At 40.7% G+C, this 22,727-nt stretch overlaps 1 protein-coding gene and 1 pseudogene across 7 annotated transcripts in view; both read right to left on the bottom strand.

Moving 5' to 3' along the window:
- The window catches only part of DENND4A (DENN domain containing 4A), a 162,441-nt gene that overhangs the window by 99,658 nt on the left and 40,056 nt on the right, over positions 1 to 22,727 (bottom strand). For all 7 annotated transcript variants that reach the window (XM_075535898.1, XM_075535895.1, XM_075535900.1 and 4 more), the window contains one exon: positions 18,008 to 18,257. In XM_075535898.1, coding sequence (XP_075392013.1) covers positions 18,008 to 18,257 — 250 coding nt within the window. The remainder of the gene's footprint in view (positions 1 to 18,007; positions 18,258 to 22,727) is intronic.
- On the bottom strand, positions 15,635 to 16,388 carry LOC142430862 (histone H2A.Z pseudogene; annotated as a pseudogene).

Genomic DNA, 22,727 nt, shown 5'->3' with positions numbered 1-22,727 from the left:
CTGACCTAGAGACAGAGCGTCCACATTGTGGTCGAACACAGCAAAAAATTTACATTCGGTTACCTCCCATTCGCCACCATAGGAATTAGGTACATGACTTAAATACTTGTTTTGTTAATAACTCTACATTTCTACTTTAACGTGTTATATAAAATAGTGATATTCTTAAAAGTTATAAAATGAAAGCCATTTGGCACAATCCTGCAATAACAGTAATAGCCAAACCCTATGAATGGATCCATAGACATGTAAACTGAAGAGGTGTGGGTGGATGAATGGAACTGCACTCATGAATAGATATATATGACAGAGTATTTTTACATATATAGTTATATGACCTGTAAATGTATCCATGAATATAGTAGAGCACATGAGGGAAAACTTGTTGCAAACATTTTAGTCATAAGCAAACAACTTCAAGGAAAGAGTTGCTGGACCTAGATAAGAGGCTCAGGCACATAGTCTCTGGGGTCAATTAGCATAATATAGTCCACAAAGACAAGGTTCAACTTTAGTGAGTATTAACTGGGGTCTTAAAAGCTTGTAAGCAGTCATTTAAGCTACAGTCTCTCCTCATCCAGAGCAAACAAGAGTGAAATATACTAAAGATGCTTAGAAGCAATTAGTCCAAAGGACTAATGAACTGTGGAACTCCTATCCTGTAAGACCTTTAGACCAGAACAATTAGATGGTACCCAGCTACCACTGTTGACCACTCTGAAAGGGATTACAACAAGGAGTCATAAAAAGAGTTCAGGGCGGGGGCCATAGGGCAGGGTGTGGAACAAAACTCTAAATAAAACAATAATAATAAAAAGGAAGAAACCAGTCTTAACTGGTCTGATAGACACTGGTGGAACTCCCAAGACTGTGACCCTTAAGATTGGAACTGATAGAACATGCCCCCCATCACCTGAGGGGAACAACAGAAACATGGGTGAAGGGAGACAGTAGACAATGTAAGATATGAAAAGAGTAACAGTTTATAATTTCTCAAGGGTTCAGGGGGAGAGGGGCAGAGCTGATACCAAGGGCACAAGTGGAAGGAAAATGTTTTGAAAATGATGATGGCAACATATGTTCAAATATGCTTGAAACAACTGATGTTATAAGAGTTTTTTTTTTATAAGAGTTTTAAGAGTCCAAAACAACGATGTATAAATTACCAAGGGCATATGAGGGAGGGGGGAATGGGGAGGGAGGGGGAAAAAAAAGAGGACCTGATGCAAGGGGCTTAAGTGGAGAGCAAATGCCTTGAGAATGATTGGGGCAGAGAATGTATGGATGTGCTTTATACAATTGATGTATGTATATGTATGGATTGTGGTAAGAGTTGTATGAGTCCCTAATAAAATGTAAAAGAAGAAAAGAGAAAAAAATGATTAGGGCAAAGACTGTACAGATGTGCTTTATACAATTGATGTATGTATATGTATGAACTGTGAAAAGAATTGTATGAGCCCCAATAAATTGTTAAAATAAAAAAAAATGAAAAATCTGAAAAAAAAAGTTTTAAGAGTCGCCAATAAAATGATTTATTAAAAAAAAAAAAAAGAATGGAACTGACCTCAGCCCACTGTGCAAGTTTCAGCCAAACAGTAGTGTGGCAGTTATATACTCTCCTGTCAACTTGTGAAGGACTGCAGTCTAGCAGGACAATCAGGTGGCAGCTTAATGACCTCATTTGGAGGCACCATGGAGATAAATAGCTAACTGGAGGCCAGATACACAAAGACTGTTTGATTTTCCTGATGACAAGCCACATGGAGCTACAGTGATGAAGCCAAGTGGGAGGAGCCATCTGGAGACCCACACCAGCACTGAGATGCTTCCACCACCACTAGATCCGCAAGACTTTCCACTCACTGACCTGTGATCTTAGCTGCATTCAGTGTCATTGCATATGTTAAGTGAGTCTGAAGAGGAATTTATAGACCAGTATTGGGCATATAGACAAAAAGTGGACTTATAGACTTGATCTGGACTGGGCTGAGATGTTTTCTTAATATACAATTACTCTTTGATATAAAACTCTTTCTTAATACACATATGAGTAACTCTGGATTTGTTTTTCTAGTCTACCCAGACTAACACAAATAGATAGGCCTATAAAGTGAACAAAAACACTAAAGATTTGCACTGCTTAGAACAATCAACCATGCAAGATCAAAAGGGCAGCATTTACCCAAGGATAAGAAGGCAGGAAAAGATATGAAAGAAGCTCATAAACAAGGAAACACGGGGAGAAAAATGGGAAAAGTGCTATACATTGAGAGGATTGCAATCAATGCCACAAATTATAATGTGTGAATTATTAAATATGAAACTAATTTTTAAAATAAACTTTCACCAAAATCACAAATTTAAAAAAGTCTCCAAACATGATACAGAACGAAGAACATGAAAAAAAATCAAAGATGCAAGGAAACAATTCCAGCCTCCACGATGCTGAGATGGGAAGAAATAGATGATGCATGGCTATCACTGTTGACTGTTCTGAAAGGGATCACAGTAGGGCATTTTGGTTACAGTGTATTAAAAATGTGGAACAAAACGGAAAACCCTATAAAATACCAGGCTTGCGAGTCTGAGAAAGACTGATAGAACCCCCAAGATGATAGCTTTAGACACCCTTCAAGCCCAGACCTGAACTCACTTCTTGCATCCACTTTCAGCTATATGACAGGTCAAGAAGATGAAGGTATATACTTGTGAGAACAATCAAACATAGATAAAGAGGGCAGCATTAACCCATGGATACAATATAGTGGCAGATCGGGGAGGAGCCGAGCCAGTCAGGGTGTGATGTTGCAACGATGAAACAACAACTTTCCTCTAGTTCCTAAATGCTTCTTCCTCCCCCACTATCATGATCCCAATTCTACCTTAAAAATCTGGCTAGGCCAGAGGATGTACACTGGTGCAGATAGGAACTGGAAACACAGGTAACCCAGTGCAGATGATCCCTTAAGGACCAGTGGTGTGAGTGGCGATACTGGGAGGGTAGAAGAAGGGTGGGTTGGAAAGGGGGAAACCAATGACAAGGATCTACATGTGACCTCCTTCCTGGGGGACGGACCACAGTAAAGTGGGTGAAGGGAGATGTCAGATAGGGCAAGATATGACAAAAGAATAATTTATAAACTATCAAGGGTTCATGAGGAAGTGGGAGTGGGGAGGGAGGGAAAAAATGAGGAGCTGATGCCAGGGGCTTAGGTGGAGAGCAAATGTTTTGAGAGTGATGAGGGAAATGAATATACAAATGTGCTTTACACAATTGATGTATGTATGGATTATAATAAGAGTTGTATGAGCCCCTAATAAAACGATTTTAAAAAAGAAAAAGAAAACAATAACAATTGTAAAAAAATATATAGTAGCAGGAAGGCATACAAAGAAATATAAATTAAAAAGAAAAAACCTCAATAAACATTTTAAAAAGTAAAATAATGTCCATATTTTGCTAAGAATTAGTTGCATGAATCCAAGTAAGTCATTTCATCTACTTAAATTTTCTTTAAAATTAAAAAAATTAAAATTTCTTAACTACAAATGAATCTTCTGAGCAATGAACCATACTAAGCTTTCTTTCAGCTTTAAAATATGATTGTATTCTCAATCAAATATGAAATTATTTAAGGCTTTAGTCTAAAATTTAAAGGTTGAATAATTCTTCAACACGACTTTCGTTATCTTTAGGGCATAGGAAGATGTGGAGACTCTCTTATCCCCAGATCAAAGCTGCAGGTCTGGTACAAAAATCATTGTGAACGAAGAGTCAAGGTGGCATCCAGGTAGGATCACTCTCCCAGTGTTCCTGCTATCAGACCAGAAAATTAAGACGTAAGGAGGCCAATAATGGTGGCTGGGTGCTAAAAATAGACTCAGTGCACTAGGGTCTGGTTCAGACCTCTCCCTTTTCTACCCATGAAGCAATTCGAGAATGCACTGAAATGCTCTAAGGTCACTGCATCTTCCTCCTGGCTCTGCTGATCCCTCCCTCGCCAGGTCCAGAAGAACGGTGCCTGCCACCCCTTGTTGTGCCCTAGTCCAGCCGCGAGCAGTAATTTCCCCAGACTATGTCTAAAAATGGTCATAATCTTGGGCTCAAAGAGAGTCTCTGAGAGCTAGCTATAGAGCTCAAACCAGAGCTCCCCGCACTGCTATCTACCCTGCACCTGTAAATCCATCCCCAGCCAGGAAGCGAGTGAATACACCGGCCATCTCCTTCCCGCCTTGCCCCAGCTCCATGCCTGCCCCAGCGTGGGTAACGATAAACTAATTAGTCATTAATTTGCAGCAATTGAAGACAGGCTGGGATATTTACCTGTGACAGAATGCAGTTCTACAAAACACAACCAGATAAACCCAGGAGTGACACAGGAATGCAGCCAGAGGCTAATTCAAATCCAGTCAGCCCAAAATCAACTCTGCTAGGCTGGTCCCACTAACTTCCCTGGGGACAGCATAGCAGAGCCCTGATACCAGGTTACCCAAAAGCCCATTAGTGAAAGGGGAATTTTTGGGGTATTTTTGGTAAAAATACTTTCAATTCCAGGCTGTGGTTCTTTGTGTACCTTTGAATATAAGCATGCAGAACTCTGTCAATTAGTATCCATTAACATGAGGTAGCCAGAGCTAATCTCTAGAGCACAGCCTAGGATTTTTAACATTAAAAAACATGAAAAGCCAACAGGCCAAACCACTCTTTGAAAGGCTGCAAATTGTGCCTTGCAGCCAGACCAGACCCACGCCCAAGCTGAGGGCCTGCCCATCCCGGCCCAGTGGCATACCTACAGTCACCAGACTCACCCCAGACAATGAGCCCACCCCCCCACCTGCCAGCAGCCAGAGTTGCCACAGCACCCTGTGTACATATCAGTCTGACTCCCCACCATAGTAGGCCACAGGCAGTCCTTGAAAACACTCTTACCAGTCACCCAGAAAAAGCTCAGGACCCCATGAAACTTCACAGTCACACAGAGAGCGCTCAGGCCCCCAGAAACATGGTGCCAAGTTCTTCCAAAATGACACACAAATAGCACAATACCACAACACCCTCACAAGAAAAACAGAACACAATAGTGGAGGTAACGATGCTCATAGAAGAATCAGACATGGATCTGCTATAAAAAGAAATCTTCAGAAAGCTGCTTGGTGTAATACAGGATATGAGGGAAGCGATGCAGAATAAGGAAGCATGATAGAAGAGATGAAGTCCACGATAGAGGGGATGAAGTCCACACATCAAAGGGAAATATAAGAGCTAATGGATGAGGTAACAGAAGCAAAACACAAGATCACGTATCTCACGAACAGACTAGTAGAGGCAGAAAATCATGCCAACGATCTCAAGAACAATCAGGCAGACTTAAACAAATGGGAGTCAAACAAGATAATCAAAGATGTGGAGGAACCTGAGATTAATGACAGATACTATGAAAAGAAACATTATTAGAATATTTTGTATACCAGAACAAGACACAATGAAGAATTCACCAGCTAAATTAGCAAAGGAATTACTGGAAGCAATCTTCCCCAACTTAATGAAATGAGAATCAGACACTCATACGGGAAGCAGAGAGGACACAAATTAGACTAAACACCAGAAAGAACTCACCAAAGCATATATTAGTTAAATTATCCAACTTTGAGGAAAAAGAGATAATTTAAAGAACAGCAAGAGATAAAAGGTGGTAACATACAATGGTGCTCAGGTAAGAATATGATCAGACCTATTAGCAGATACCATCGAAGAGGCAGAGATAGTGGAGTAACATCTTCCAAAAGCTGAAAGAAAGAAATGCCTGTCTGAGAATCCTCTACCCTGCCTAACTATCTATTAAGTTAGATGGCGAGGTCAGAGTCTTCTGGGACAAGGAAAACACCCAACCCTATGAAAAATTCATGCTGACTCACTATGGTCACAAGATCAACATCCACTAAACATAAGCAGGAGACCACCCAGAAGCTAATGAGCTAATGAGCAGATAACAATTACAAAGATCACATGGCCTTAGAGAGGAAAGAAGGTAAGAATAGTGCACCCTCCCCCTCAAAAACAGCACACTGATATGAAGGGAGATATGAAAACACCCAACACGAAAGGTATGAGGTGACAACAATGAATCCACAGATCATGATAATAACTAAATGTCAATGGCCTCAATTAATCCATTAAAGACAAAGGCTAGCAGATTGACCCAGAAAACATAACCCTTTAACCTGTTGTCTGCAAAAAAATCTTAGGCTTGCAGATAAAAATAGACTAAGAATAAAAGGCTGTTGGAAAATATACCAGGCAAATTGCAAGTTAAAAAAGGCAGGATTTGCAATCTTAATATCTGATAAAATTGGCCTCAAGGTACAAACTATAGCAAGAGACAAGGAGGTGCACTATATAATACTCATAGGATCAGTAGACCAGGAATCAGTGAGCATGATAAATATGTATGTGCCTGGGACAGACCTGCAAAATTTGTCAAATTATCTACAAGATGAAAAAAGAAATTACAGATTTAACAGTCATAGTAGGCGACTTTAATAAACTGCTATCACAGAAAGATAGATCACTGGAAAAGAAGCTCAGCAAGGAAGCTACAGAGCTAAACACCACAATTAGGCAACTGGATCTGATAGACATTTATAGAGCTTTCCATAGACATGCAAAAAATTCACATTCTTTTCAATAGTACATGGCTCATTTTCAAAAATAGACCATATACTGGGGCGCAAGTTGAGCCTGGTAAATTTTAATACCTGGAGATTACTCAGACATCTTTCTCGGATCACCACACCATACGCTGGAGATCCAAAACAGGACGACCAGAATAAAAAGGGCAAACAATTGGAGGATGAATAACGATCTTCTGTGACACGAATGAGTACTGGCCCAGATTAGAGGAGGTTAGGAAGTTTCTATAAAGTAATTAGAATGAGAACGCAACATATCAAGACCTTGGGATACTGCAAAAGCAGTTATCACAGGCAGACTGATAGTAATAATTGCATATATGAAAAAGGAAGAGACGCAGAATGCGAAAAAAAAAAAGAAAAAGAGACTTATGACTGAAATGCCAACACGAAACCTTCAGCAAATAGAACAGAATCAACAGAACAACCCCTCCAATAGCAAAAGAAATAATAAATATCAGGGCAGAGTTAAGTAAGTGGAAAGACTTGCACCTGAACAGGGACCTGATGGGGCTATCAGCCACCTGGAATTTCATTAAGGAGTGATGACTTCCCAAAGATGTGGAGCAGTGACTCCATGGGGAATTCCCAAGGAAAGTTGGGGGCTATTCCTGGACTTATCTACCATCTGTTAAAGAAATCATATTACCTCTTACCAGAGAGCAATTTGAACAATTACATGTTATCATCTAGCATTCAGTACAGCTTTTGCATTATTTTGGAAATATTTATTTCCATAAGCCCTTTTCTCACCTGTTGGATAAATTTAAAGGACATAATGGATTGTTGAAGATTTTGTTAGTTGGGAGCCCATTCCTTCGGCCCAATCATCTTTGTGGATGCCACTAAAGCCAACAATCCTGCTCTATGGTCTTCTTCTCTGGGTCTCCTTCGTGTAGTTACCCCTTATGCTTCTACACAACAAAATGTGTTACATGCCGTGATTGTCGTTTTAAATAATAATCCTTTTGCTCTACATAGTGTCTGATTATCTGCATGTTGTTATTGCTGTACGTCAGCTTAGCATTGCTGCATTGAAAGGTTCCCTGGCTAAGCCTATTTTCTGTTTATTATCATAGCTTCAATGCTTATTGTGCTAGCCTCACTATCCTCTTCTTATCACCCATATCCGAGTCCATTCAGGCATCCCAAAACTTTTTTACTTAGGATGGCCCTCTAAAAGAAATTATTTTTTTTATCATTTTATTGGTGACTCATACAATTCTTATCACAATTCATACATACATTCATTGTGTCAAGCACACAATGAATATTTGTTGCCATCAACATTCTCAAAAGATTTGCTTTCCACTTGAGCCCTTGGAATCAGCTCATATTCCCCACTGCCTCTCTCTCATGAACTCGTGATAATTTATAAATTATTATTATTTTGTCGTCTTACATTTTCTGATGTCTCCCTTCAGCCACTTGTCCGTCCCCTAGGGAGGGTCATTATATGTAGATCCCTGTGATCAGTTACCCCTTTCTACCCCACCTTCCCTTCACCCTCCTGGTATCGCCCCTCTCACTATTAGTCCTAAAGTGTTCATTTGTACTGGATTCCCTGTGTTTCCACTTCCTATCTGTACCAGTGTACATCCTCTGGTCTAGCCCGATTTGTAAGGGAAAATTGGGACCATGATAGTGGGTAGGGAGTAAGCATTTAGGAACTAGAGGAAAGTAGTATGTTTCATCATTGCTACACTGCATCCTGACTGGCTCGTCTCCTCTCAGCGACCATTCTGTAAGGGAATGTCCGGTTACCTACAGATGGGCTTTGGGTCCCTAATCTGCACTGCTCCCATTCGCAATTATATGATTTTTTTGTTCTTTGATGCCTGATACCTGATCCCATTGACACCTTGTGATCACACAGGCTGGTGAGCTTCTTCCACATGGGCTTTGTTGCTTCTCAGCTAGATGGCCGCTTGTTTATCTTTAAGTCTTTAAGACTCCAGATACTGTATCTTTTGATAGCTGGGTACCATCAGCTTTCTTCACCACATTTGCTAATGCACCCATTTTGTCTTCAGCGATCAATTGGGAAGGTGAGCATCACAGAATTCAAGGTCATTAGAACAAAGTGTTCTTGCATTGAGGGAGTACTTGATTAGAGGCCCAATGTCCATCAGCTACCTTAATACTAAGGTATAAATATATGCACATAGATCTATTTCCCCATCCTTATATATAAATATATTTATATGTGTACATGCCTGTATTTAGACTTCTATAAATGCCCTTTGCCTCCTAGTTCTTTCCTCTATTTCCTTTTACTTTCCTCTTGTCCCACTATCATGTTCAGCCTTCAGTTGGGTTTCAGTAATTCCTCTCGGTTACATTGCCCTTGACCAAGCCCTACTGGGCCTCCTATACACTCGTTGCCACTGATTTTGGGTCACTTGTTGTTCCCATGGCACTGGGTTTGTTAACACAACTTCCTTTCCCCCACCTCCCCCTATCTCATGTTCCCCAAGAACCGTCAGTCCCGGTGTTTTCTCCTCCATATTGTTTATCCTGCCTATCTTATCTAGATAGAACTCCAGAGATAATAATATGCACAAAAAACAAGACAGAGCAAAACAAAGCAACAAAACAAAACAACAGAAAACCAATGACAAAAAAGAGAAACTCCTATAAATAGTTCAAGGTCTATTTGTTGACATTTAGGACTGTTTTCCAGTTGAGTCTCATGGACTACCACGCCCTGGCCCCAAAGTCTATTTTTGGTATTCCCTGGGGTCTTCCTTGCTCTGCTCCCCTTGCTGTTCTGTTGCAGGCCCTTAGTGTTTTGCCTCAGTGTGGTGGGGTCAGATCAGTTGCAATTCCCATGGCGTGTCTCCAGTGGAACCCTGTAGGGCTATGGGTCAGTGAGGGATGTTGTGGCTCATAGTGGGGCCGGCCATATGGTCCTCTCTGTGCTTTGGCTACTCTGAGCAGGGATATCGTCCTCAAAGCTTGGTGGACCAGGATGTGCTCCACTCTCTCTTCCTCCCCCTTCATTTGCTTCTATGTGCTCTGAAGAAACATGTCCCTCTCCCTGAGTTGTAGCTTCAGTGCTGTCCTCTGAAGTAAGTTCGTCTGGGCTGATGGGCAGCTATCTATGTAGTTGGGATTGGGGCCGGCCCCTCAGACCTCTCTTGGAAGGAACTTTTAATCTCTCTCTGTTACCCGGTTAGAGCTTTCATTTTAGGTCAAATAGATGGAAAAGTCTGACATCCATACCAACTCATCTACATCACCCTGCGCATTGATATTGTGGAGTCAAAAACCCCTTGGCCAATGTGGGACGATTGTCAACAACTACTCACAGCAGAGGAGAATGATTGTATTTATAGGAAGAGCCACAAACAGGTCTTGGGAGCAGACAGATGACCCGAGATAGACCCCCCAGCAGTTGGAATCTGCTCCCCCATTTTGTACTGCCATGATTGGGACCCAAACCACCCTGAAGGTAGGGAACGCCTCCTCACCTATTGCTGGACTCTGATGAGTGGTCTCCGGGAGGCAACATGCCATCCCATTAATTTGTCCAAAGCAACTAATATAATTCAGGGAAAGGATGTGAGCCCAGCAGCTTATTCAGAGAGGTCGTTTGATGCCTACTGGCTATACCCCAATAGACCCGGAAATACCAGATAATTGTAAGGTCATTAATGTAGCTTTTGTGTCCCAAGCCACACCAGAAATTTTTAAAAAAGTTACAGAAACTAGAAGGGTTTGCAGGGAAAAATATTAGTGAATTATTAGAAATAGCAGAAAAGGTTTATAATAATAGAAACCCATCAGAAAACAAGCCAAAGCAATGGCCAGAATTCTCACCATGACTGTGGGGAGACTAGAACCCTGTCCAGGGCCAGACAGGCAGAACAGACAGAATATATGCAAATCGCCATAGGCAAAAACCAATGTGCCTATTGCAAAGAAGAAGGACCTTGGAAGTCCAACTGCCTGAAAAGATTTCAGCAGGGAAATCAGCCCTGCTAGGTGGAGACTCCACCCATTCCAGTCTTAGAACTGGAATGAAGTGGTCAGAGCACTGCTGTCCCCCTGAAGCCCATGATAACCCTGAAAGTGGGGAACATGCCTGTCACGTTCCTTGTAGACACAGGGGCAACTCACTCGGTCCTTAAGGAAGCAGAAGGGGCCATCAGCAAAAAGACTACCAATCAAGGAGCAACGGGCAAATTAGAAACTATTGCCTGCACTACAGGGAGGAAAATACACCTAGAAAAAGGTGAGGTTGAACACTCTCCCCCTCATGCCAGGCTGTCCCTACCCTCTTCTAGGAAGAGACCTACTGCACAAACTTAAGGGGGTGAAAGCTTTCAAGCAGACCATACCCAAATACTATTGGGTGGGCCCAAAGAAGAAGCCCCTTGCCAGGTCTCTGTGACTCTTCATTGATATCTCTGACAGTCAGTGAGCCTTTCTCTTAAGAGTCTGAGGGAAGACTATTGACTGGAGTCTTGAGAGTTTGGGCATAAGATAACCCTCGTGGGTTTGCAGTCCGTGAACCTCCAGTAGCGGTTCACTGAAACCTGGAGCAAGTCCAGCAGCAATCCGTGACGTGAAGTGTATGTTATGCATTATCCTGGCCATCAAGAAGGAACAAACGCAATGGCCCTCGTGTACCTCCAGTAGCGGTTCACTGAAACCTGGAGCAAGCCCAGCGGCAATCCGTGACGTGAAGTGTATGTTATGCATTATCCTGGCCATCAAGAAGGAACAAACCCAGTGGACCTAGGCAACCGAAAGGCAGCCCCAAGCAGAAGTAAGGAAGGAGTTCAAGTTTGTGTAGGAGCAAGTCAAACTGAGTCAGAAAACTCAGCATGCTCTCAAAAACCAGTAAAGAAAGATAAGGAATGTGATGAGAAATGCGCTAAGAAAAAGAAGGTAGTAAGAAATGTGATAAGGATGTGTTCAGGAATGTGATAAGGAAGTTGCTACTGTACTGGGTGAAATTGTTCTCAGTTTGCAATAGGAACAGAAGAAAACAGGAGGATCCCAAACTTGCAAGTCAGCTTAACCACAAAAAGAGTTGTACTTTGGAAATAAAATTTTCCTTTGGATCATCAGTCCACTGGCCACACTTTTCCTTCAGGTCAGCACTCACTGCAGGTCCACACCACCGGACATTAACAGGAAGGCAAGAACAATTAAAAAATCTATACAGCAAAGAGCAGGTTCTTTGAAAGGATCAACAGAATCAACAGACCAATGGCAAAACTAGCCAAAGAAAGGAGCAAACATCAATAGCCAGGATGAGGGATGAACAGGGGAAATCACAAAGGACCCCAATGTAACTAAAAGGATAACCACAAAAGTACTAGGAAATTCTGTATTCTAATGCATTCAATAACGCGGAAGACAAGGATACATACTTGGAAAAACAATCCCTCCCTAGATTATCCGAGATAAAGATCACGAACCTCAACAGAGCATAGTAAACGAAGAAACAGATACGGCTATCAGAAACTACCAACAAAAAAGCTCCTGGACCAGACGGCTTCACAGGAGAATTCGACCAAGCATTCAGGGAAGAGCTGACACCGATCCTCCACAAATTATTCCAGATTATAGAAAAAGATGGCAAACTCCCAAACTCATTCTACAAAGCCAGAATAACTTTGATATCCAAACAAGGCAAGGATCCCACAGGAATAGAGAACTACAGACCAATATTGCTAATGAACATAGATACAAAAAATCCTTAACAAAATATTGGCCAATAAAAAAAGTATATAAAATATATCCTTGAGAATGATGAGGGTAACAAATGTACAAATGTGCTTTATACAATTGATGTATGTATGGATTGTGATCAGAGATATATGAGCCCCCAATAAAATGATTTTTTTAAAAAAAAACCCAATATATCATCCACCATGATCAGGTAGGATTTATTCCAGGGATACAGGGATGATTTAACATCTGAAAATTCATCAATATTATATACCACATTGATAATAAAAAGTATAAGAATCACATGACAATATCGATAGATTCAGAAAAAGCATATGACACATCTAACACCCATTCAAGAAGATAGGAATGGAAGGAAAATTCATCAAGTTAATACAAGCTTTCTATGAAAAGTCAACAGCCAACATCATAGTCAATGGAGAAAAGATTAAAACAATCCCACTGAAAAAAGGGGACCAGACAAAGATGCCCCCGTCCCCATTTCTATTCAACATCATACTGGAGGTCCTAGCTAACAACATAAGACAGTGAAAGGACATGAAAAGCATCCACCTGGGAGTGGAGGAGGTAAAACTACTGCTATTTGCAGATGACATGATTCAATACATTGCAAATCCTAAAAGGGGGGATGTGGCGAGGTAGGTGGTCCACTGCTGGTGGTCATGTAGATATGTACAGCCTCTGTGGAAAGCTATCTGGCAATATTTAAAGCAAATAGAAATTGAGCTACCTTATGACCTACCTATCCCTCTACTGGGCATATACCTAGAAGAGGTAAGAAATAAACCAAGACCAGTCATCTGCGCTCCAATGTTTATTGCAGCACAATTCACAATCACAAAGAATTGGAAACAACCTAAATTTCTATTAATAGACTGGTGGGTTAGAAAACTCTGGCACGCACACACACACACACACACACACAATGGAATACTATGCATCACTAAAAAGCACTGAAGATCACATGAAGCATGTCGTTTCAAGGGAAGAGTTGGAGGAAATTTTGCTAAGTGAAGTTAGCTAGTCACAGAAAGACAAATACAACATGGGTTCCCTGAGGTAAGTATAATCAGCACAGAAGGTATAGAAGAAAAGCCACTTATCTCACATTATACAGGGTTGAGGTACAGGCAGTTGGGTGGAGGTCAGACCAAACCCAAGGAGGTACATGTTATTCTAACACAAAGAAGGGGAAAGGGGGGAAAGGGAAGGGAGAAAAGGAGTGGGGAGGATGATTGCACAGGAGGAGCAGGGCACTAACTCACCCGGGGAAAGAACACTGATTAAGTCTCCATAGAATTAGGAGTGTGCATGCAGGGCCCACGACAGTGCACCACACCTTGAAGGCAATGTAACCACGTGCAGCAATGCATGAAACAATTGGGCTACAGGGCCAGCTCCAATCAGAGCCAAACTGACCCCTCCCTATAAGTATGTGCTACAGAGAACAACACTAAGCCTACAGGTTGGGGAGAGGGGCCGAAATGCCACACCCACATGGAAGCACCCCAAGAAGGAAAAAGAGAAAAGGATGGTCTAGACCCCATATCGGCACCCCAAGCCTGGAGGGTGATGTCCCTGCACGGGGCTGCTAAGGCACAGAGGGGGCTGTAGGGTCGACAACAGCTCAAGACATGTCCCCTCACTGGAGCATACAATGACAGAGGACAATCTGGGAGACACACAGTCCGGTCTGAACCCCCTGGGTCAAACCAAGAAGGGAACATAACAAAAACCATGGGGAAGGGAGCTAGCAGTCGGTGTGAGATACGAAAATAATAATTTATAATTTATCAAGCGGTCACAGGGGTGAAGGGGGAAGGAAGGAAAAATGAGGAGCTGATACCAAGGGCTCAACAGAAAGTAATTGTCTACAAAAGAATGATGGCAACATATGTACAAATATGCCTGATACAACTGATATATGGATTGTTACTGTAAGAGCCCCCAGTAAAGCAATCTTTTAATTAAAAAATCATTATGAACTTTGAGGAAAGAATCAATGTGCATAGCCTCATGTCTAGTAGATCAATTTTTTTTTCTAGTTTAGAAATTCATTAAATAGATATAATTCAAGGTACCTAATTTCCAAAACAATAGCAGACTGTATGGCCATAGTACGGCTGAGATTATTAACACATCAATATTTTAGTCCTAACTGCTTCCTGATTCCTTATATATACACTGAACAAATGTAAAAATTAATTTCTTAGGTTGTATGTCTAAAGGTGGAAAGTTACTATTCACTCACTACAAATATATATCTAAATTTGCTTCTACTATTTTACAGTCCATGGAAATCAAGAATGTTAACAGATTAAACAGTGAAACTATTTGCTTAAAAAAAGACATCTACTGCCAAGATCAAGGGACATTATTTATAGATCTGATACTACATTAAATAATAAGAAAATAATATAAGATTAAAAATATATATATATTTCATGTGATTTGAGTGAACGTTACAGAGCAAATTAGTTTCCTGTTCAGAAATTTACACACATATTGTTTTGTATCATTAACTGCAACCCTCTTACGGCAACTGCACGTTTCCCAATTCCTCCCTGGGTTTATCACTTTCATTTGCCCGTCTGCCTTCTGAACTGTGCCCTGCATGCGCCCTGTTGTTCTGATGAGCATGTTCCTCACGAGTTTTACTGTTCACTTTATAGGACGATTATTTGGTTGAAAGGTGATCCATAGGAGTGGGTTCAGTTCCAAAGCTTAAGGATGTTTAATGCCAAAGTATAAAGGATTTTTAAGAGAGTTTTGTTTTTCTAATATTTCTTTTAAAAACGCGTAAAAGAAGTGAAAATATTAGACAAGGTAGAACAAAAAGAACTCGCCACACAAAAAAGGGGTTGGTGAGGCAATATATAGATAACCAAAGGAGTAATTAACAATAGCTACACTTACAAGGGGGTACCAAAAAAAAAAAAGGATGGAATTTTTTTTCAAAGCTATGTATTTAAATGTTTTTTACAAAACAACCTTATCACCTTCAAAGTACTCTCCATTACACTTGATATATTTGTCAAATCTGCAATTCCACTCTTGCAAACATTTTTCAAACTCATCTGTTTGGATAGCTGACAGCACCTCCCTTGTTTTTTTCTTCACCTCTTTTTTTTGGGGGGGGGGGGATATGACCTTTATTGAGCTTACCCACCAGAGTGGAAATAATGTCTGTACAAAACCAAATGTTTGTTACTATAACTTCTGCATCACAATTAAAACCAAACAGTTTTTTAAAAACAGTCAACTCAATCAAAACCCACTACTTCAGAATCAATAGCTTCTTTGAAGCCACAGTAACACTTAAATATGGTTAAGACTCGAATGCAGAAATTTGGTTGGTTGGGAAGTTAATTAAACTCCCAACGTGCTCAAATAGAATTACAAAAAGGCAAAATTGTGTTTTTTTCAGAGATACAGTCCACTGGAATCACCCACACTGGACAGCTGTTAGAGTATTCAGAGTCCTGAGATCGTAAGGAATCCAGGCATCCTTTAGACAGTCTTCTGCTGTCCTTTCTTCCCAATCAGAGATTTGTGGATGTGTGGAATGACACCACCACCGGCAATGGTCGCCTTGATGAGTGAGTCCAACTCTTCATCGCCTCGAATAGCAAGTTGCAAGTGGCGAGGGGTTATGCGCTTTACCTTCAAGTCTTTTGATGCATTCCCTGCCAGTTCAAGTACCTCTGCGGTGAGGTACTCCAGGATGGCAGCGCTGGACACAGCGGCAGTCGCGCCCACACGTCCGTGGCTGGTCGTCCTACATTTCAGGTGTCGATGAATACAGCCCACTGGGAACTGCAAGCCGGCTCGCTGTACGCGGGAAACCGCCTTTGTCTTGGCCTTTCCGGAGTCCTTCTCAGCCTTACCGCCAGCCATTTCGAATCCCGCTGAATCTCAAACAAGCAAGGCAGAAAAAGGGCTAGTCCAACACCTAGCGAGCTCCCCACAGCTACTCCGTGGCACCGCGATTCAAACTCTCTTTACCTCTTTTTATGTGTCAAATCGCTGTCCTTTCATGTCCCTCTTCATTCGTGGAAAAAAAAGTCGCAGGGAGCGAGGTTAAATGAGTAAGGTGTGTAGGCCAAGAGAGGCATACTGTGTTTTGCCAGACTGGTGCCCTGAGACGGCTGTGTGAACAGGTGTGTTGTTGTGGTGGCAAAACCAGTGCCCTCGCTGCCACAATCCAGGCCCTTTTTGTGGCACACTGGTATGCACTCTTTTCAGAACTTTTAAATACAAAACGTGATTAAGAGTCTGACCTGGTGAAACAGACTCCAAATGCACTCCCCCTGGCCTCACTTCAAAAAAACAGATGAGCATCGTATTGATCTTTGATTTCACTCGAGGAACTTTTGGGGGACGAGTTAACGATGGCGTCCTCCGCTGGTTTGAGTGGTGTTTGGTTTCGGGGTTGTAAGAATAGCACCTTGTCTTGTCACCAGTAATGACCTTGGAAAAAAGTCTGGTTGCTTCAGAGCTGTTCTTTCAAAGCGCAGCATGTTTCCACTCGAAGCTCTTTTTCCTGGTCAGTCAGAACCCGAGGCACAAGTTTCCCAGCAACCGTTCTCCTTCCCAAATCTTCTGTCAAAATTCACTGAACCAAGATAGTCCAGAAAACTTCCCATCTCTTGAATGGTCTGTCGATGTCGTTGGCCTTCTAGCACAAGTGCATGCATTTTGTCAACTTTTTTATCCATTCAGGAAGTTGACAGATTGTCATCAATGGACAAATTCACCTTTTATGAAATGAGAAAAGCACTTGTACAGGTGAGTATTTCTCATAGTGTTGTCCTTGTAAGCTGTGTTCAAAATAACAACAGTTTTCTGTGGCATTTTTCCCAAGAAGGAAACAAAATTTCATAGCTGCATGCTGTTCTCTTAAATCGGCCATCACAAAAAAATGAGGTTTGTGCTTTCGTGAAAAAGTTCACTGTGACCAGAGAGAATCTTTCCAGGCGATAACACTGGGTGCATTAACTCAGAGGGAGCTGCTTGATGCTCGCATAGTGGGGAAATGCACACTACGAAAGCTCCGCAAAGTGGAGCTTTTTCCATGTTGAGAGGGCGGTACCCCTCAAAGTCTCAGAAATCCTAAAGGGTAGTTCTACTTTGTCCTATACGGTTGCTATGAATCAGAGTTAACTTGGTGATAGTAAATTTGGTATGCCAGGCATTATTCTAATTCTTTAAATACGAATCCACTAAATCTTCACAAAAAGTTTGTGACATAAAGTACTACTTGATCTCTATTTCATGAATGAGGCTCAGAGAGTCATGGGATTCATGGAAGGGGGATACTACAAATATACTCTGCCATCTCACCCTATGACACAAATGAAACTATGCTTAGGATCACGTGCATTGACCTGGCTTCTTAGATGAAAATGAAAGTGCGGAATTAAAATAAAGCTAACTTCTTTCCCCACAACTTTGCTTGAAAGTACCACCAAAGCATTTCCCTGACAGCAACAACAAAAAATTCAACCTCTTCAAATGTCTTTTTCAATTTGGTCATTGTGCTATGCTGTTTTTCAAACAGATTTATTTTAGAGAATGGCTATGTTATCTGTGCAGAAGAGTCACTTACCATACTGTTACTGAGATTTTTATCGACTTTGCAGAATGTGTGTGGTGGACTTTCTCCTTTACTGGGAATAATAATACATATGTCGGTGACAGCCAGCGTATTCTGAGTCATGTTTTCAGAGGCTCTTCGGTAAGTGATATAAATCCTTTGTGACGAAGTATTGCCGCTAATGTTTGCAGGGCGTCCATAAGGAGTACTCTGGATAATTTCACATCCCTGTTTCAATCTTTCTTTCCAGTCGTATAGAACCCTGAAAAGTAAATATAAAACTGTAATCACACAAATACTTGCGTACAAAGCACTCCTAAATATGAAATGCAGTATCTTCAAGCAGCACAAACTGATTCTCAATGTGGCTGTTGATCAATGTTTCAATCTTTTTATGTTTGAATTATTCAGACCTGTGTAATATTAAAGAATAAGTTTTTCTTATAAAAAATAATGTACAAATGTGCTAGACACAATGGATGTATGTATGGATTGTGATGTGTAAAATGATAAAAAATGTACAAACGAATTCGGATTAATCTTTGTATCTGTTAATACAAACCATAAATGGTAACAACATTGGTAACAAACAAAAAAGACCTATTTTAGTACACTATTTATTAAATTAGGTTTTTTGTGGTTATTTTGGTGGGGGGTTCTTTAAAACTGTCTCTTTAGAAAAAGTTACTTTGTATTTGACCAGATTTAAATTCTTACAAAAGGTTCTTTGTCCAGACTATAGAAAAGCTGTCTGGATGCTTTTACCTCTAATGCTTCCCCCTTAGCTTCAAGAAACAGTTTATGACTTTTAAGAGAGAATGTAATCTCAAATCTATGTTTAACCAAAGTCTAGGAGAAAGACATAGGTTTTTAATAAGGGCAGCGCAGGCACCCATTCCTGAAATCCTCTGAAGACTACACTTAAAGCACTGGGGGAAAAAAACAAGAAACCATCATGCTTGAACATTATTAGTTTGTTCCCTCACAGAATTCACTCATTTTTACTTTAATACTAAATGTTTAAACGCTACTATATTAAATCTATTTCTGAATCTGCTAGAAAAACTGCCAACAGTCCATATGACAATGTTTGATACCCTACTTTGTGGAGTAACAGCTGGGATCTTAAAAGCTCATGAATTAGAATGAACTGGAACATGGACTAATGTAACTATGGTTAGATCAAAATCTAACACCTTATCATTTGTCCTAGCTTCCATTATTTTCTGCTCTCTTTTCAATTGAGGTTGTACTATGTTTCATTTTGTTATTGTTGTTGGGTTTTGTTTCTTTGTTTGCTTTTATTCACATGAAGTCCAGGACAAGTAAGGCTATAGGACAGTAACTGGATGAATATTTCTTAAGGTCATGGCAGGAGAGGTTGAGGGAAGATGGGAAGCTAATAATAATGAGTTCAAGAAAGAAGAAAATGTTCTAAAATTGATTGTGGCAATGACTGTACAACTTTTTAATATAAGTTTACACTATTGAATTGAATGGCACGTGAATTATATGTCAGTAAAACCGTTAAAAACAAAAAAAAGCTCATGAGTGGCCAACTAAGGTGAGCTACACGTCTCCCCCAATCCAGAGGGAGGAAGAATGATGAAAATCAAAGACATGTGAAAGCAATTAGCCCAGTGGACTAGTGGACCACGTGAACATCCATGACCCTGGAGCCAGAAGAACTAGACAGTGCCCGACTACCAATACCAACTGCTCTGAAGGGGATGCATTAGTGGATCCTGGGTAGATAGGAGAAAAATGTGAAACAAAACTCAAATTCGTAAAAGAGACCAGGTTTATTGGTTAGGCAGAGACTTGTGGAACCCTACGACTTTGGCTCTTAAGCCACTCGTCAGATCTGGAACTGAACTCACTCACCCCCATGGCTTAATTTTCAGCCAGGCAAAAGAGTGCAGAGCTACAAGGGAAACAGTAACACGAGTGAGGTATAAACACCTTCGAATAATCAATCACTTGAGATCAAGAGAGCAGCATTTACCTAAGGAAAAACTTCAGAAGGGTAAGGATAGAAAAAGGAATGGAAAAAGAAAATAAAGGTTAGAACTTGGATAAGTCACGTTATACTGAGGGGGCTGCAGTCAATGAGATAAAGCACAATGTGCATGAATTGTTGGCTGTAAAAACTGATGACCGGCCCTGTAAACCTTCATTCAATTCACAATAAAATGTTTTTAGGAAAACTGTTGTAACAGGCAATATCCTCACATTAATCATTGTTCTCATATAAAATCCCACTATGCAAATAAAATAGAGTGATAGCAATTAGTCAAATTCTTTCTTGCTAGTGTATTTAAAAAAATCATTTTATTGGGGGCTAGTACAACTCTTATCACAATCCGTACATGCATCCATTGTGTCAAGCACATGTTAGTGTATTTTTTAAGCTCTTGCTTTGTCCTGGCTGTCAGCAATTTTTTTTAAACTTGGAATTTTTTTATTTTGAAAATTAGATTTAAATTTGAAGCTTAACCATTGCAATTATGTTTATCCTAAATTGGTTAACTATTCTGACTCATAGCTACTCCATAGGCATCAGAGTAGAACGGTGCTCTGTAGAGTTTTCAATGTTCATTTTTAGGAAGTAGACTATCAAGTCTTTCTTTCAAGTTGTTCCTGGGTAGACTTGAACCTTCAATCTTCTGGTTAGTAACGGAGCATATTAACTGTTTACATCACCCAGGAACTCCATGCTTACCCTGATGTTAGCTTAATTGTATACTTCTTTTTAAACCACTGTTTTGTGCATTGTTATTTTTGAGTTTTTCTTAAAACTTAAAAAAAGGTAAATATTACAGAGACAGACACATGAATTCAAATTCCTGTGACCCATTTTTGTTGTTGTTGTTGTTAACAAGTTCCATTTCCTTGGGCAGTTACTTAGACTCTCTGAGCCTTATTACTTGCTACTTAGGTATAAATTTTTAAAAATCTAACTTATAAGATCTTGTGTGAATTAGATGAGTGTACATAACAACTCTAAAATAAACAGTGCCTGGTACATGAGAAGGCCTCAAAACATTTGGGGGAAAATTCCACTATCTTTAATCCAATTTCTCCAACTTCTTGAAGCCCTTTTATATATTCAACCAAAAACAGAAAAATAAAAATACAAGACACACAAACACAAATTTATCACTTCAAATCCTTAAACGGTAAGGGCTATAAATACATTCGTTACAGAAAAACTTTCCTTTAACTGTATTGCTATGGTGAAAATTGTCTATTACTATTATTTGATTTTCATATTGTCAGTTAACCTGTCTTGTCTAATTGAACTGTACCTTTCTTTAAGTAAAAAATAATGTCATCTCCTCCAAGACGTGAATACAACATGCCAGGAGGGACCAGAAATCAATGGACACCCCCCCCCCCCAGAAGAATGCACTTCAGAGAACAGCACTGGGGTTACAGCTTGGGGAGAGGGGCATGTCAGATTACAGCACATGGGAGAGGGAGGAGAGAACATTTTGGCCCACCAAGCCCCGAGGACGATATTCCTGCTTGGAGCAGACAATGCACAGAGAGAACACTCCACAGAGAGAGCTCTACTACAAGACACAATGTCCCTCACTAAACCTTCGCGCTGCGGGGTCAACACTGGAGACAGTGCGGAAGTAGTGCACAATCTGACCCCACTCCGCTGGAGCTAAACACTAAGGACATGCAACAGAGCAGCAAGCGGAGCAAAGTGATGAAATCCCCAGGGAATACCAAAAACAGACTTTGGAGGCAGAGAGTGGCACCCCAACAGACTCAACTGAAAAATACTTGCAAAGGCCAACAAACAGAACTTGAACTATTTATGGGCTTTTCCATTTTTGCCAGTGGCTTTCTTCTTGTGATTGTTATTTGGGTTTGGGCTTTTTTTTGTTATTGTTTTGTTGTTTTTTGACTTCCTTTGTTGTTTTATTTGGCTTTGCCTGATTTTTGCACTTAGTAATGTATGTACATGTCTACCTTGATAAGATAGGCGAGATAAACAACCTGGAGATGAAAAGAACGGGACCAATGATTCCGGGGAGGGGGGTACAGGAGAAAGGGAGGTGGGAAAAAGGAAGAAGAGGAGACCAACCCAGGGACAGGGGGAAACAAGTAAACCAAAATCAATGGAAAGAAGAACATAGGATGCCTAGTGGGGCTTAATCAAGGGCAATGTAGCAGCGAGGAATTACAAAGCCCGGATGAAGGACAGACATGATGGTGGGATAAGAGGAAATTAAAGGAAATAGAGGAAAGAACCAGGAGGCAAAGGACATTTATAGAGGTCTAAATACAGGCATGTACACATGTAAATAGATGAGAGGGGAACAGAACTACGTACTCATATCTATATGTTAAGAATTAAGGTTGCAATGGACATTGGGCCTCGACTCATGTACTCCCTCAACACAAGAACAATCCGGCATTCTGGGATGCCCACCTTCCCAACAAGATTGCTGAAGACAAAATGAGTAACATAAGCAAATGTGGTGAAGAAAGCTGATGGTGCCCAGCTATCAAAAATATAGTGTCTGGGATCTTAAAGGTTTGAAGATAAACAAGGAGCCATCTAGCTGAGAAGCAACCAAGCCCACATGGAAGAAGCATACACCAGCCTGGGTGATTATGAGGTGTCAATGGGATCAGATATCAGGTATCTAAGACCCAAAACAAAATCATACCCAATGTGAATGGGGGGGGGGGGGGACAGGCGGCATGGAGTGGA

Source organism: Tenrec ecaudatus, chromosome 17 (genome assembly GCF_050624435.1).
Source record: "Tenrec ecaudatus isolate mTenEca1 chromosome 17, mTenEca1.hap1, whole genome shotgun sequence".
Classification (NCBI taxonomy): domain Eukaryota; kingdom Metazoa; phylum Chordata; class Mammalia; order Afrosoricida; family Tenrecidae; genus Tenrec; species Tenrec ecaudatus.
Note: the sequence above shows the minus strand (reverse complement) of the source record. Positions and strands in the feature narration are given on the sequence as shown.